We start from the raw sequence: 15,693 nt of genomic DNA, 5'->3' as shown, positions 1-15,693 counted from the left end.
AAAGCAAACATGGTGAAGCAGTTATGCTGCAAATGGATGAACTGAAGTGAAGATGCGTTTAAATTCAGATTGAATTTTTTTTTCCCATGCCAAGCATTTTTAAATCAATGTAACTGTATGGTTATTAGTAATTTTAGAAAGCTAGTTTCCAACCCTTTGCTTTATGTTTTTTAATTTATTACTTAAAACTTTAAATGTTAATCTTCATGAAGTCATTTTGGTTTAGTTTTCTCTGTTTTGCTTTGCTTTTGAAAGTTTCTCGAGTTGTTTTGTTCAGTTGCCTTGTGTATGACGTGTAAAATAAATAAAGCTGTCTGTCCATTTGCCTCATGTGAACCAACAATGAGTGTACCGTGTATGCGCCATTAAAAAGGTTCATTGAGGGTTGCTTGGATGTTAATATTTGACGGGCCCGTGGTGACGTAGCAGTAAAAGTGATTTCTGACAATGCAGGGTGGTTATGGCAACATCAACAAAGTAGATCTATCGGATCCACGGCGGCTTGAGCTGATCGCCCGATTCCCACATCTTTCTTCCTCTCCACATCGTCGTCCCAGCAAATGCGATTGCTCCGCTGCAACCTGTGCGCATAGCAGGGGCATGGACCCATCATCCCCAGTCGAAGGCGGTGTTTTGGCACAACTGTGACGTTTTAAGGCAGTTCCCGGCCAGAGCTACCAATGATACAAGTCGCTTCTATTCCGCCGGGCTGGTCGCAATGAACGGGCGTCGGAGCAGTGCACGGCAAAGGAGCAACCAGAGCGGGACTCGGCCATCAGGGGGATGCGGCATCGGTACGCGGGAGCTGTCTATCAGCACCAGATCCCCCAGCAGAAGCGAGCCAGCAGCAGCAACAGCAGCAACAGCAGCAACGGCAGCAGCAGCAAGCCGAGCGGAGAGCCAGACGCGCCTGTTTTCAGCCTGCCGCCCCCGCCCTCTTCTTGTCACCACCGCGATCGCGCTTCGACTACCGACGTTCACCGGCGGAGCCTCCAGGAGCTCCCGTGCGTGAGCCAGCCCACACCGAGAGCGCCGCACGGCAGAGACACGCCGCCTCGGGCGGGCTCCCGCGACAGCGCCCGCCGAGAGCGAGGCGTCACCGAAGGCAGCACCGGGGAGCCGGCCACTTTGAAGCAGGAGCCCTGGGCCCCGGCCCCGGTTTTTTCGAACTGCCACTGCAGTTTTTCCACGCAGGAGGCGACCCATTCACAAAACCAGCACCATCGCGTCGCACCACCGCAGCCCTCCCCACCTTTCCCCCCGCCTATACCGCCACCACCGAGCACCACCTCCTCCTCCTCACTGCTGTTTTCTCGGGAATCCAAACGGGGTGATCGTCTGGGAAGGAGTGCCAATAATTACCAACAGGCAAGCATCGTGGAACGCTGCAGGGGAGGAGGAGGAGCAGTGGGGCAACGAGACCACAGGCAGTTGCAGCAGCAACAGCAACAAGAGCAGCAGCAGCAGCAGCAGCAGCAGCACTGTCATCCAAGACTCCCACAGAGGGACTCCTCCCCTGAAGGAATCTGTGCAAACTCACAGAAAAGGTGCACTGACAGAAGAGCGCTCGAGCCTCAGACGCAGGAGCAACAGATACCACAATTAAGAGCGCGGCAGCAGCTACTAGTGGGCAGTAGCTTGCCTATCAACCACTGCGCCAGCGGCTCTGGTGAGCTATGTAGGACTCACCAAGCTCCACTGCTGCAACGGCAGCAGCAGCAGCAGCAGCAGCAGCCGCCGCCGCCGCCGCAGCAGCAGCAACAGCAGCAGCAGCCGCCGCCGCCGCAGCAGCAGCAGCAACAGCAGCAACAGCAACAGCAGCAGCAGCAGCAGCAACAGCAGCAGGAGCAGCAGCAGAAGCAGCAGCAGTGGCAGCAGCAGCAGCAGCGGCAGCAGCAGCAGCAGCAGCAGCAGCAGCAGCAGCGGCAGCAGCACCAACATCAGCAGCAGAAGAGCACACCGGGGCATCACTGTGAAGCCCGAGACCGCAATAAGTACGCGAGGACCCCCGCACCAGGCGACCCGCACGGCGCAACGCCCCCGGCGACAGAGCAGGCAGACGCGGCCAAGTCGAGCGCGACTGGCAGCAGCAACCACAGCAACAGCAACAGCAGCAGAGAGAGCCCCAACTACGGCTCCAGCTATCACCTGTGGCCCGAGAGCCCGCATAAAGGAGAGGAGAGGATACGCATCGAGCTTCGCAAGGTAGATCGCACACTCATGTGTCATGAAATTGTCAATGACATGCACAAATTTGGACTCAATGACCACGCCTGGCGTATTTGCAGCTTTTTTGGGGGTTATGTGCGTTCTCTAGAAGGTCGCTATAATATGACTGCTTGTTTGCAAGCGGGGAAAAGACGTCATATGTCTTATTTACAATCTAACGCTCTCTTCACGTTTTGTCTCAGTTGGCCCCGTGAGCGCGCACACACACCTGTTCCATGTTGCGGTGTTGTTTTGCTATTGCACACAACACTGCCCACTGAAATATTCAAATGAGGCTCCCATGGCAGGTGATTCCGCAAACAAAAGCGCCTGTTGTTTCCCCGGCTCAGACGGGGAAGCATTTTCATGTTTGGGCTTCTGCTCAGTGTCAGCTTTAATGTGGCCGCGGCCGGCTGGAACTGCACCTGTCACTGCATGGCAAGGCCTCCACATTCCTCCCAACTCACTTCAGACAGCGCGTATGCTTACAAGGTGGAGTACGGCAGAGGCCTTTTTTGTCCGTATTCTGCCTCCTTACTGTGGGTCGTTTCACAATTGGAGGAGAATTTAGGCACAGACCAGTCATTTTGTTCTAATTCATCGCTGCTTCTTCTCGTGGGTGCAACTTGGCCATCCGAGGCAGTGTAATGCAATCATGCAGACACAAATGAAGAAGACTTTCACAACTACTTTAAGCACGCGGTAGATTGCTGTGATATTAGTAGTTTAACGCAGAGGATAAATAATGTATGCCAGATGAATCGTTTGTGTGTTGTTGTGTTTTCTATTGAGTTAACACTGCCACAAAAGTCATCTGCAGTGTTTCTCTTCTGTGTTAGCATTAAGCTAGCAGGCTTTAAGGCAAAGTGATGTGGTTGTTTTAAATGCGCAACGTGACATTGTCTTTGTTTGATGTTTACTTTAACAGTAAACCGCAACTTGGTGTGGCACTAAACAGCATGAAGCTTTTTTTAATGAATTGTTCACTAGGTGGCAAACTGTTGCTTGTTGTCAAGTGAGTTGAGGTCTCGGCCATCATACGGCCTAATATTTCAAATTCATAAGTCAAAGCAAAAAAAAAAAAGATGTCTCGTTTCTTGAAACACTTTTAAATCAGGTTGTTCCTATCTCAAGGCACCAATATATTACTCATATTACAGTTGGTTAAAAATAATGGTAAAAAAAAATCAAAGCTAAAATCTGAGTTGTTTTTTTGAACATTTAATTTTGTTATTCTTTCACATACCACTCAATATAGTATGATGGATAAGACGAGAGCATGAGCCTCAGATGGCTTGTTTGTAATATTTTTAAAAATGTGACAATGAATGTGTCAAGAAGGCCGCTATTTTGTTTGCTTGAGAGATTCTAAATAACAACATGAATATAGACATCCTGAGTAAATTATGTCAGACAGGAATCATAAAATAAACTCTTGCAGGGCATTAAATCAACGGTCGAGGGAAAGTGGGAGAGTTACGCTGCCAAGATCTTAGCTATCAGACACTTTGGATATACTGGAAAGTATTCTGGTTTTGTGTGTTCAGCTCTTGAAGAAAGGTTGAGTTGTAGTCTGCAGCCAACAAGCAAAAGACAAGAAAGTCACATCATTTCTAAAAAACAAAAAAAGCGTTACGAGATTAAATACTGCACTTTGAAAAACTTTTAAGCAAATGTAACATTATGCACATTTTGAACACCTAGTGATCCTTTTTAATACCACTAGAGGGCGTTTTCATACAGCTAGAGGTCAAAATGCTTAACTGAGCTTTTTTTTGTCAGGCATGTTATTATATGTACAATATATGCAATATATTATAAAATGTAATTATAACAAGGACCCCGAGACCAGTGATGCCAGTAACTCATTAAACTTAGGTAACGGATCGCTCCGTCTGTACTACACATAAACAATGAAGGAAGGAGAGGGATTTGTATTTGTAAGCTAAAATATGCTGTTGACAATTTTTTAGACTCCATCAAAAACAAGAAAAATAAATAAAGCCCCAGACAGATACAGCTCAGTTATGCATACAGTCTTAAAGAGAAAGTCCCACCAGATTTGGGAAAGAGAAAATTCCATCCGATTTGGTCCCCAAATGTAACCATTGTGTAAAAACAATGTACATTATGAATGTTGAGGTTTGCCTTTAAAATAGAACATGAACATATATGTCCAATGCAGTCCAGATAGATTGTCTTTTTTAAAAAGGTATTAAAAACAAGAAACCATTTAAGTGAAATCTAGAGAACACGCATCATTTTACAAGTACAAATAATTATCGTAAGTCAAAAAGGTTGCTTTTACTTTGAATAAAAACAAACATTCTCAAGTGTAACTGTTAAAATGAACTTCCAATTAAGTGGCAAAATTCAGTGTCATTTTATTATGAAGCAGGGTTGTCAGTATCTTCAAAATCTAACAATTAAAGTAACTTGTAAAGTTACTTTTGAAATAAAGTAATCAGTAAAGTAACGAAATGAAAGTAATCAAGAAAATAAACTAATTTACTTCCATCCATCCATCCATTTTCTGAACCGCTTAGTCCCCACGGGGGTCGCGGGTGTGCTGGAGCCTATCCCAGCCGTCATCGGGCAGTAGGCGGGGGACACCCTGAACCGGTTGCCAGACAATCGCAGGGCACACAGAGACAAACAACCATTTGCACTCGCACCTAGGGACAATTTGGAGTCTTCAATCGGCCTACCAAGCATGTTTTTGGGATGTGGGAGGAAACCGGAGTGCCCGGAGAAAACCCACGCGGGCCCGGGGAGAACATGCAAACTCCACACAGGGAGGGCCGGAGGTGGAATCGAACCCGCACCCTCCTAACTGTGAGGCGGACGTGCTACCCAGTGCGACACTAATTTACATTTTCAAGTTAAATGTGGCAACTTTGTTGTGATTCGGTGCAACAAAATAACAGTGAATGAAATTATTAATTATTTAACATTTAATTTAACTAGTGGTCAGCACACCCGCCTCACGAGTTCCAGATTCAGGATTCGAACCTTGGCTTTGGGTTCTGTGCACATTTGGTGCACTTAAGGGTGTGAATGTTTTTTTTTGTCTGTGTGCCCTGTATTTGCCTGGCGACCAGTCCAAGGTGTACTCCTTCTCTCGTACCAACTCCAGCTCACCCGCAACCGTAATGAGGACAATCCAGTCGAAAATGAATATATGCATATAATAACACTTCAGATCTCAATGCAGTCTAACAATAGCACTGTTTGTCCTTAATTGGTTTTGACATATTTCCATTTTGGTCTAAAGCCTCATGAAACAATTATCTCCCAACTTCCACCCTTGCAATACTGCCACCATTAATTGCGCAATTTGTATTTTTTACCGCATGAGAACATTCTCAAGATGTCTGACGGGATGCATATTAAAAAGATAAGGGCTCATTTCCCTTTTAGCAAGAGCCTCAAAACTGCCGCCCCTCAGCGTTTGTGCAAGGTGCCGGTGAGGTCAACTTTTTACATGACAAGAGAGTCAAGACAAGAACAGAAGGAGGCATCCAAATAAATGCACCGGGCTCCTTTTTTTAAGATGCTGCAGCTGGCACCGGTAACAAAAGGTGGGACAGCCAGCCACCTTCAACAATTCTTCCAAACTTCCGTTTTGAAGAATCAGCAAAAATGACTGACGTAAAAGTAGCCTTTGTTATGAGTCATCATTGTCATCATTCTGTCTTGTTGAGTCCTATTATTACCGAGTTGTCATTGGTATTGTCTATGTTGTTGTTTACTAGTGCAGCTTTTCCCAATTACCTCAATTGCACACTTTGACTCACATGACCCTTAAACGTAAAATTAAAAAATGTCTATCCAATATTGTTGTTTAAAATATGTTCTGAGCCTGGGGTGTCAAATTTGGCCCGCAGTGTAACTATATTTGGCCCGCGAAGATAACCTGTGCATCAACTTTGTGTCAATACTAAAATTGCAAATTTTTCAAAACTTTTAAAATAGCAATTCATTTTACCATTCATCTTTTCAAAACTTTAAATAGTTCTTACTAGTCTCTGATTTCAAAACTAGTTATTCAGCAGTTTGTTGGGTAGCCTATACTGTATATAATATGAGCCCTTCATACATTTATTTGGGTTGACAGTCATAATGGCCCTACGAAGGAAACTATGACTACGATGCGGTCCGTAACAAAAATAAGTTTGACACCCCTGTTCTAAGCAGTCAAACAGGGGGCGGCCATTTTGCCACTTGAAATCACTGGGTTAGCATGATTATGCGAAAGAGGACATTTTCAAATTCTCAGTTAGCCATGCTTGTATGCTAGCAAGGGCATGACTGGCAAAATTATACAGTCGAGGGAAACCAGTGACGTTATTGCACATTCAACTAAAATATGAGCACTTTTAAGTCAAAATTTGGGTGGTGATCGTGGTTACATCTCTTAATGAGGCAGCCCATACCTTCCCAGGCCCTGTTTGAAATCCCATAAACAAAACACTTGTGACAGAACAAGCCTGATAAAGTGTATACGATTACAACATCCCAAAGCACACCCTGAAACTTAATAGCCAGCCCACTGAACCGGTAGGGGGGGTAGCGCCATATTGTGTCCTGCCTCAATAACATTGTGCTTTGAAAGATGCATTACTGCGTCCATTGTGATAGGCTGTGTAAGTACTCTAATGCCTGCCACTTACTGCTATGGTGATATCCCCTGCAGGGACATCATCGTCTACCAAAACCAAAATGGTGGATTTGTTGATATCTAGAAAGGCTTATTTTCCAACAAAGAACATAAGTCTTGCTTTCAACGTAATAACGTCGAAATAAACGAAATAAAATTCCTTGAGAAATGAAACAAAACTAGGTGCAGAAAAAAATTCCTGAATCAGCAACTTTAACTAACTGGATCTGCACCAAAGTGTAATGAGTGTGTCTCCACAAAGTCTCACGGAACTAAGTGAATTAGTATTTGTGTAATCCTGCAAACAAACAAAACCTTTTGGAATGCCTCCAAAATGTAATGGATTGTTCTTTAGGTGATTGTCTAGCAGTCCACTAAAGTTAATCAAAATCATCAGATGTTTTTTCCCCGTGTATTCCACAAATTTAAAAGTACACATGATAAAACGTTTGAGGTGCTACTCTTTTGTTTACTGCACTACAAACAAAATGCTGCAATTGGCATGGAAGAAACCGATTGCCCAGTAAATTAATTAGTCTTTTCTTCAGATAAAACCTCAACTACAATTCCTGGTATTTATAAAGAATTACAAAACAAGCATGTTAAGCTACCAACCGATAAATTGACATTACTGCAGGTTTTATCTGAAGAGCACAATTGGCTTTTAATAGTTTTTTTCTACTAGTCAGATATATTTTTATTTTTGTAATTGATGTCATGTATTTTTGTTGTCAGATGTTGAATCCCTCAAAGATGTATCGCTCCAATAAAAGACGATTGGATACGTATCTCGATATATTCCATTCGGTTTGATTCGATGCACTCGCATTGTTTTCAATCAAAACCAAACGTTCTTTATGATTGGCTTCAACATCTGCCATGTTGCTAGACTGCAACCCAAATTTAGAATTTTGACCAGCATGTTATTTGTACAAGTAATGTGTTTGTCTTGGCTTTGAAATAACGTTTGAGCATTGTTGCCCCGATAACTAATGCCTCGGTAAACCTCACGTCGCTCCGAACTTTCTCTATCGTGCCACTCAGTGTTGTCACAGGGCCTCTTTTTTGTTTTCCTGCCATTAGGCGCCCGTCTTTCCACCGACGTTTGCATTTGTGCCCGCGCGGACAGCCAACACCTTGAAAGTAAACACAACGGCGCCGAACAATTAAATGTCAGGCTCTGGGAAGATCCGAGTTCACATCCTCTGTATGTGACGAGGCCTGCTGTAGATAACTGATAACAATTGTATGAAAAGAAGGCGCTGCGTCGTGTGTGTGTGTGTGTGGCTCTCAGTTTTCGGCAGCAGCTGGCACCACACACGCTTGGTGAGTATGAATGTGAAGCGCTTTTAATAATTGATGGGTGTTATTTTTATTTTAGTTATTTTTGCGTCTGTTTAAGTGTTACTGCTCTGACTGAAATAGTTGCGTTACCACTTGCATGTTGCCATGGCGAGAGCAGCCGGGTGTTGCGTAGCGGCGGCTCTCTCGAGGGTTAGAGTTTGGTCAAGCATTTGCGTGCAAGATTGTGTTTACAAGTTATTCCTCGCACATGCTTGCACACGTGTACACCGTCGGCTGACCCGCACACAAAAAGAACGATACGACGGCCGGTGTTCTAATGGTGCTCCACTTGATAGAGTTCATTCGCTTAGCGTTTCGTTTGAGTGAGCGGGCACAAGGAGAGGCGTATTGAATTACTTGCGGTCCAGTTGAATACAAAGAGTGGAAAGGAAGCGTGTTCGGGGTTTCCTCAGTCGCCGTGAGCCTCGCTGCTTACTCACAGACTGAGTCACCTCGTAGCACGTGTATTTCTTTTGCAGTGAAATTTGGACCTCAGCCACTTTTACGTGTTTGAAAGTACATCGTTATTATTTATTCGCACGATTTTTCTTTAAATCAGTAGTAACCTGGAGAAATGGATGCTGAAAATCGTAGTTACACGTAGGCATAGGAACGCTATAAAATAAAATGTATTTTCCGGATGGAGGCGTAGCTGGCTAGCTAACTGCATGAATTTGCGCCGTGGCGAGCTAATTGCGTGAATTTGCGCCGTGGCTTGCTAACTGCATGAATTTGTGCGACGCTGAAGCTCTTATACAGAAGGGGAGTGGTCACTGTTCTGCCACGCCCACAAAACCAGGACCACAGTAATGGTGAAAAAGTTTACCGTATTGGCCCGAATATAAGACGACCCTGATTATAAGACGACCCCCTCTTTTTCAAGACTCAAGTTTGAAAAAAGACTTTTTGAACACCAAATTAAATGTTTATACAGAAAATAATTTCAGTACATCTGAAACAAATGATTATAACAATATATTCGAGAGAAAAGCATGTTATTTTGCCTCATTCAAATCATGCAAAAACTGTCTATCACATCTTAATATCTGAACATTTAAATATGTAAACTAAAGTGCAATCACATTTGTAATGAATGGCTTCTGGTTTTTGAAATGTAAAAAAATATATCTAATATCTGAACGTTTAAATATGTAAACTAAAGTGCAATCACATTTGTAAATGAATGGCTTCTGAAATGTAAAAAAAACTACAGTTTCTCCATTTTCTGTTATCTCTTCTCTTATTTCCTTCTCTTTTATTTCTTACCGCTATTTTTTATTTTTCTTCTTGGTGCTACCGCTATTTTTATTTTTTCTCTTCGTGACAGGGGTTCACTTTGGCCTGGGGAGTTAAGTTCAGTATTCGTTTTAAAGATATCTAGCGCCATCTAGCGTTGTGAATGGGTATAATGTCTAGACCCCGAATGTAAGATGACCCCCACTTTTTCAGTCTTATTTCAATGCAAAAAACACCATCTTATATTCGGGCCAATACGGTATTTTCAGCAATTATTTTCAAAAATGTATTTCAACGCAAATCTCTGAATTTACGTTACTAAATGGCCTTGGCTCATTTACACAGTCATTCCTGAGAGATGCTGGTCAAGAGATGCCAGGAATATAATGAATCACTAAAGTGCATAAGCTTTATGGCTAATTAGCTTATTGATCCGAGGTTGTTCCTACATGAAGGCATGATCACAACACAAAAGACGACGCGAGTGTGAGTTATGCAGCTGTAAGCAGATAATTGTCGCTCACCGTGAGACGAGGAGCGATTCAGCTGTACGCGTGTGTCAAAGCGCAGGTGCGTGTGTGTTTATTTTCCGATTTTGTCACCCTCCTTGCGTCATTTCAATATTGTCTGCTGGTTATTTGTGAATGTTTGCAAGATGCAGCAATGTGTTATTCCATCCTATTTTGTTGGCTCTATCAGCCGCCTGCCAGCCCAGGAAGAGACCCAATTTGGAAAAGCTTCTCCTGCTGTTGTGGTTGTGTTTGCTTTGTGAATTGTGGTGTGTTTTGTACTGTAGGGAACACAAGCTCCCTTTTTGGAGACGCTAACTTTCATCATCAGGTGCACGACTTGATGCAGAGAACATGATACTCAACTATTGCTGTGTAAAACTCAATCACATACTCTTCCGGCCACACTTAAATATTCACGGTGAACAATGTCGAAAAGCATTCAGTCTGTGCCTTGTGAGAAAATGGCAAATTGAAGTTATTTGTACTAGCAAGAATAATTCAATGGGAAGAAGGTCCAAACAAAATCCCTCAGTCACTGATCTATACGCGTGTTTAAATATGCAAAACGTGTGTGCTTGTCTCTTGCCAACCACAGTGGCTCCTTTCCATCGCACAGGCTTCAAAAACACAAGACAATCTGAATGGAACCGGATTTAAAAAAAAAAAAAACCTAGCTGAACAAACGTGGATAAAGCAGTTGTTGGGAGTGTGGAAAATTCTTCTTTTCCTATGTGCTTCTTAAAATATGTCAGGAAAAGCCTACTGGAACATCTGAAATTTATTTAGAGTTAATGAAAGGCACTTGAACTATTGGACAGATTAAAAAAAAAAATCAATTGCCTTGTATAGGTTATATATATGTCACATTCATGGCAGAAAACAATTTGAAGCGATATATCAGTCTCCTGGCATTTGAACAGCGAAATGTGTGTGTGTGTGTGCATGTGTGTGTATGTGCTACACTCGTATTCACACAATCAAGTGGGATCTAAACACGCATCCGAGCGAGCCAGGGCACCATCAGTGATTCCCAATAAAACAAATGTGGTGCCTATCACGCAGATGCCCGAGACAACAGGCGTGATAACACATTTCCTCAGGTCATTTTATCCAATCAGATGTGGGAAAGGCAAAACAAACAAAACAAAAAAAATACAAACTATTGCTGCCAAAAGGAAGCTCAACATTCAGAACCAAATTTGATCACAAATCTCTGCTGAATTCCAGGTACGTAATTCCCAAGTGTTCTTTTTTGTGTCTATACAACAATTATGTTTACATGAACTACTTTAACATTTTTCAAAAGAGGAACTTCAATTAATCTTATTAATCTTAATCTCAATCAATCTTATACGTGCATCAAATATTTAATTCCATTTCAGAAACCCTAATCCTATTTGTAAAATATTAAAAGATATATGGATATGATAATACATTTCAGTAACACGCCTGTTTGATGTAATTTTCTTGTAGGTTTCCCACAATTTTGGCATGAGGTCCTCTTCCTCTCTATTTGTCTCCCTGTGCCTCTTTGTGGCTCACTGGTTTCTATGGTGTTTGCCTCTCTGCGTGCTGTAGTTCCTAAACAGCTGCTCTAGCCTCCATTATCAGCCACCCACCGACTGTTAACCCCTCAATGGGCCTGTGGTCCGCACGCTTCCCTCTTTGTCGCAGGCATTTTCACTTTAACCCTTTCACAAACAAAGCCACCCATCTGTGCCTGCTTTTTTCTTTTTTTTCCGAACGAGAGTCCATTTTCACCATCTCTTCTTTTCCATAAAAGCAATTTACGCTAAAGAGCCCAAGGGGCATTAGGCAAATGCGGCTCTCCATAACAAAAAAAAGTCCTGCTGGGAAACTGTGGCTTGAGGGCATTAGTACAATTTTCTGAACTTTTATCATGGACGATGTAATAGAGGGCCATGAAAGAAAGCTGTTGTCGTGTGTGTGGTGTCTGATCTGGGGTTCAATCGGCTCAGAGATGACTTCCAGGGCTGTAAAGTACAAAATGGAGAACGTGAGTGTCCTGCTATGTTTGACTTTAGCCTAAGAAAAGTGGGTGGCTGGGAGAAGATAAGAATATTCAATTAGCTTGACTGTATGGAAGATGAGTGCAGCAGACGCGATGCTGGAGCCGGGTGACTCTATGAGGGGAGGCGAATGAAACCTGATATCGGCTCATTTCTAATTTTCTCATTGCCGTGTTAAATGTTTGGGAGCTCATATTTTCTCTACTCAGTTGGGGTTCGTTTTTTAGAGGGAAAAGGTTGATCATTTAAATGTGGAGTATATTGAAGAACATTATTGAGATTTAATAGGAATTGAAATTCATTTGTAAACATTTTTATTCCTGATATTAAAAGGCTGGCTGGATGGAAATCTGTTTTTGCTCCTTGACTTTTCTATTCGTGTGATGTCATTTTGTATGGACAGCACAATTAGCCTTAAAACTTGGTTTTAATTATTACGGCTTCATTCCAATCGCAGGTGGCAAATCACTAGTTTTGTCTAAATGAAACTCCTTAAATTCCAAAGGGTAATATCTTAGCAACTGAGATCCTACAAGGTGGTGTTAAAGCACTCATTTTGTCTAAACAATGCTCCCCAATTCACATTAAAATGCATTTCAATGTCTGTGAACTGTCATGACTTGGCCAATTCTCTGAATCTAAAAATAGAAATCTTTCCCCCATTCATTTCTGAACCGGCTGTAGATATGCTAATGATCTCTGTAAAACATGCTGTCTCTGGCCTGAAATCGTGTTTTGTCATTCAAGACGTGTCACCAAGTGTAAAATAGTTCGCTTGGAGTGGCCCTCGTGGTCAAGTCCACTTTTGTTTAAGTACCAATTAGGTGAGATGTATGCTACACCATTCAAGTGACCTTTTTTCTTATTTCTCTCGATATGCATCACGGCATATTGTATTGAGCAGAAGGGAAAAAAAAAATGTCTGGAATCAGAGATCCCAATCTAAAACATTTCTCAACACCTTCTGTTTTGTGACTTCATCAGTTGTTAGTTTTGGTTAGTTTATTTTGAAATTAATGACACACCCTAAAATGCTCTTTGCACAGTTAGATACACAGATTTTGTGTCGGCAAGACATGACATGTTTCTAAGGACTGTCACAATTAGCAGGTTTAATTTGCACATCATTTTATCAAGCACACTTCACCTTTTATGGCCCCAATCTACAAATGAAGTTTCTAATGACACTCCCTCCCCTGTAATTTGCGCAAAATTGAAATTGTTCCTAATGAGGTGGTGGGTGTCCCTCTGGAAAAGTACTTGCCCCCCCGCCAATCACTTAAACCTACTTTTTAAGACACACTCTCGCACGAGGACATGTGCAATAACCTTTTGGGAAGCTAATTATCATAGCATTGAGTCTCTGTTGAGCGCAAGGTGTTATTAGTCCCGACAAGAAGACATTCCCCAAGGCGTGTGCCTTTGTCCTTTTTCTTTGCACTTGTTTTTAACAACTTTTTAATCTCTAATTGAAAGTCATGCAGTGAATGCACAGTGAATCTAGGTGATCATAGATAGACAAAAATTCGAGGTGTCAAAAATCAATCGACGAATCACAAATAACGATTCAATACAAATCCTGTCCGTTAAAATGTCTTATTTTATAGAGGGCTTAAAATGGGAAAAATAAAAATCATCCATGTGAAGCATTCATTTTCATGTGTTTGTTGTTTTTGTCACCACAGCGCCCAGGGAGATTTCCGTAATGAATGTGTGGCTTTGCACGCTGCATTTTTCCTCTGTTCTCATCAGCGAGGAGTAATGATCCACATGCTGGTTGGGGACGGACGTATCAAGCCTGATTCCTGCTGGCCTGTCACAGAAATGTGTCAGCATCCAGTGTGGAGGGACAAACTGGACAGCATTGCCCCCGCCTCTTCATCACAGCAGGGCTTGGCAAAGATATCCACTGAGAGCCATGTTCCTTCTTTGTTATTGAGCCTCTCTTTCTTTCCTCTGGTTTTTATGTCCCTTTCACTGCTTGATCTCAATCCAAGTGCGACGCTCTTTCTCCTTTCCTGACGATCCTTTCATGTCAACCACATCTCATGCTAATGGATAATATCAAGTACACTCACTCATGCACATGAATCTTCTCAAACAACCCAAGCTCTTTTGTTTTTGCATCAATATTTAATGGAAGCCAAAGCCTGGCCGAGGTTCGGTTAGCCCTCGTATTTTATTTGCTCGTATCTGGACGTGGATTTTGTCGCTGGGTGTTCTGTGGGGACTAACTTGACTAAATCTACGTTAACTCGTCAAATGCAACCTCAGAAGTATTTTAGCATCAGTTCCAAAGTTGACTTATTCCTCTTTTGTATGTTTGTTTTGTGTTGGCGAAAGAATTGCTATGGTTCTGCTGTGGGTTTTGAGATGCTGTTTTTTTAAATTGCAGTTTGAGGAATAATAATGAGTCAAAGCATCAGCAAATGGAAGAGATGCACCATTTTAGATGGAACATATCTATGTATTTTTATTTAATGTATAAAATCCCTGTTCTATAAGACGTTCAGGTCAGTTGAGAAGGACTTTCTGGCCCTGACCGTCCATCGCTGTTAAGTTCACAAGCACCCAGTCACATATTTTTTTGGGTGCATAAGCCTTGGAAATCACTGTAAGCCCATACATCACAAAACAATGAGCATTTTCTATTCGATTTGAGCTGGCAGGAGAGAGGCTGAGAGAGAGGAGCGAGGCAGAGAGTTGCCTTCATTTAAACTGTTCTGCACTGAGGCTTTTCAATTTGATTATGAGGCTCCATTTCATAGAGGCTTGGAAGCTGCGTGCCATTCAGAATGAAATTGAGCCATTGGTCGCTCGGGCAGGCAACCTTCCTCTGTCTCCGCTGTGGCAGCAACAGGGGCGACGCTGGCCTGCGGTGCCCTTCTGCTGCTCGTTTAGTCAGGTTTCAAGGGAATGTGAAAAGTGATGGCGGGGGTTTAGCGGTCTGGAATGTGATATGAGGGCTTGTGTAGAAATGTCTTTGGAGGATTCTCTTGTTTTTACTGACGGTCAGTACTGGGGTTGGTACTTTGAGATACAACATTGATGTAGCTGTGCTATAACAGTTTTAAACAATAGAAAGTAGAGCACAAATGGTGCAGCAACACATGTAGACAGAATATAACAATAATCACAGGAATGTATTTGTTTATTCTCGACAAGAAATGACCAACCTCAAATAATGAATCATGACAAGCAGTTTTGACTTCTAGTTTCTCTCATTTATTTTGTGTTTTTTTGTGGTAGGCTAGAACAATTGAAAATGCAAAATCGGTCATTTTTATTCCGCATTACTGTGATGTTTTTTTGAATAAAAAAAAAAATATAAAAAAAATACACAATTTAAAATTTAAAGTAATGAACTACTAGAATTACCGTAATTTTCGGACTATAAATCGCGTTTTTTTTTCATAGTTTGGGTGGGGGGGCGACTTATACTCAGGAGCGACTTATATACATATATATGTTTTTTTTTTCACTTTTTTGGGCATTTTATGGCTGGTGCGACTTATACTCCGGTGCGACTTATAGTCCGAAAATTACGGTAATAAAACAAAGCCAAAATGAAAGATTTGGTGAAAAAAAAAAAGCTAAATGACAAAAACCCACTAACTTGCTCTGAAAATTATTACTCTGAAAAATCCCAAACTACTGGGACAGAGTTGACCTGGTTCAATGATAAATGACCACTGGTAAGAGG

The 15,693-nt window shown here is 42.3% G+C and overlaps 2 protein-coding genes across 2 annotated transcripts in view; both read left to right on the top strand.

The window, feature by feature from the left end:
- The first annotated feature begins 486 nt into the window (after window positions 1–486).
- LOC119137474 (myb-like protein AA) lies at window positions 487–2,423 on the top strand. Its single transcript, XM_037276803.1, has 3 exons — window positions 487–1,776; window positions 1,996–2,205; window positions 2,412–2,423. Exons 1-3 carry the CDS (start codon window positions 784–786, stop codon window positions 2,421–2,423), a joined length of 1,215 nt encoding a protein of 404 aa, XP_037132698.1. The 5' UTR covers window positions 487–783.
- kcnn1a (potassium intermediate/small conductance calcium-activated channel, subfamily N, member 1a) overlaps window positions 1,882–15,693 on the top strand; it is a 39,453-nt gene continuing 25,641 nt past the window's right edge. The window contains exon 1 of the mRNA XM_037275367.1: window positions 1,882–2,205. The gene's annotated coding sequence lies outside the window, so the exon portion shown is untranslated. The remainder of the gene's footprint in view (window positions 2,206–15,693) is intronic.

The sequence above is a fragment of the Syngnathus acus genome, chromosome 17 (genome assembly GCF_901709675.1).
Source record: "Syngnathus acus chromosome 17, fSynAcu1.2, whole genome shotgun sequence".
Classification (NCBI taxonomy): domain Eukaryota; kingdom Metazoa; phylum Chordata; class Actinopteri; order Syngnathiformes; family Syngnathidae; genus Syngnathus; species Syngnathus acus.
This window is presented reverse-complemented; position numbering and strand designations above follow the sequence as displayed.

What these genes read in the sequence shown, in the direction of transcription:
- LOC119137474 (XM_037276803.1), top strand. Translation starts at nt 784, where the DNA reads ATGCGGCATCGGTACGCGGGAGCTGTCTATCAGCACCAGATCCCCCAG. An exon ending in AGCAACAGCAGCAGCAGCCG is followed by an intron (nt 1,777 to 1,995) that starts CCGCCGCCGCAG and finishes GACCGCAATAAG; the next exon opens with TACGCGAGGACCCCCGCACC.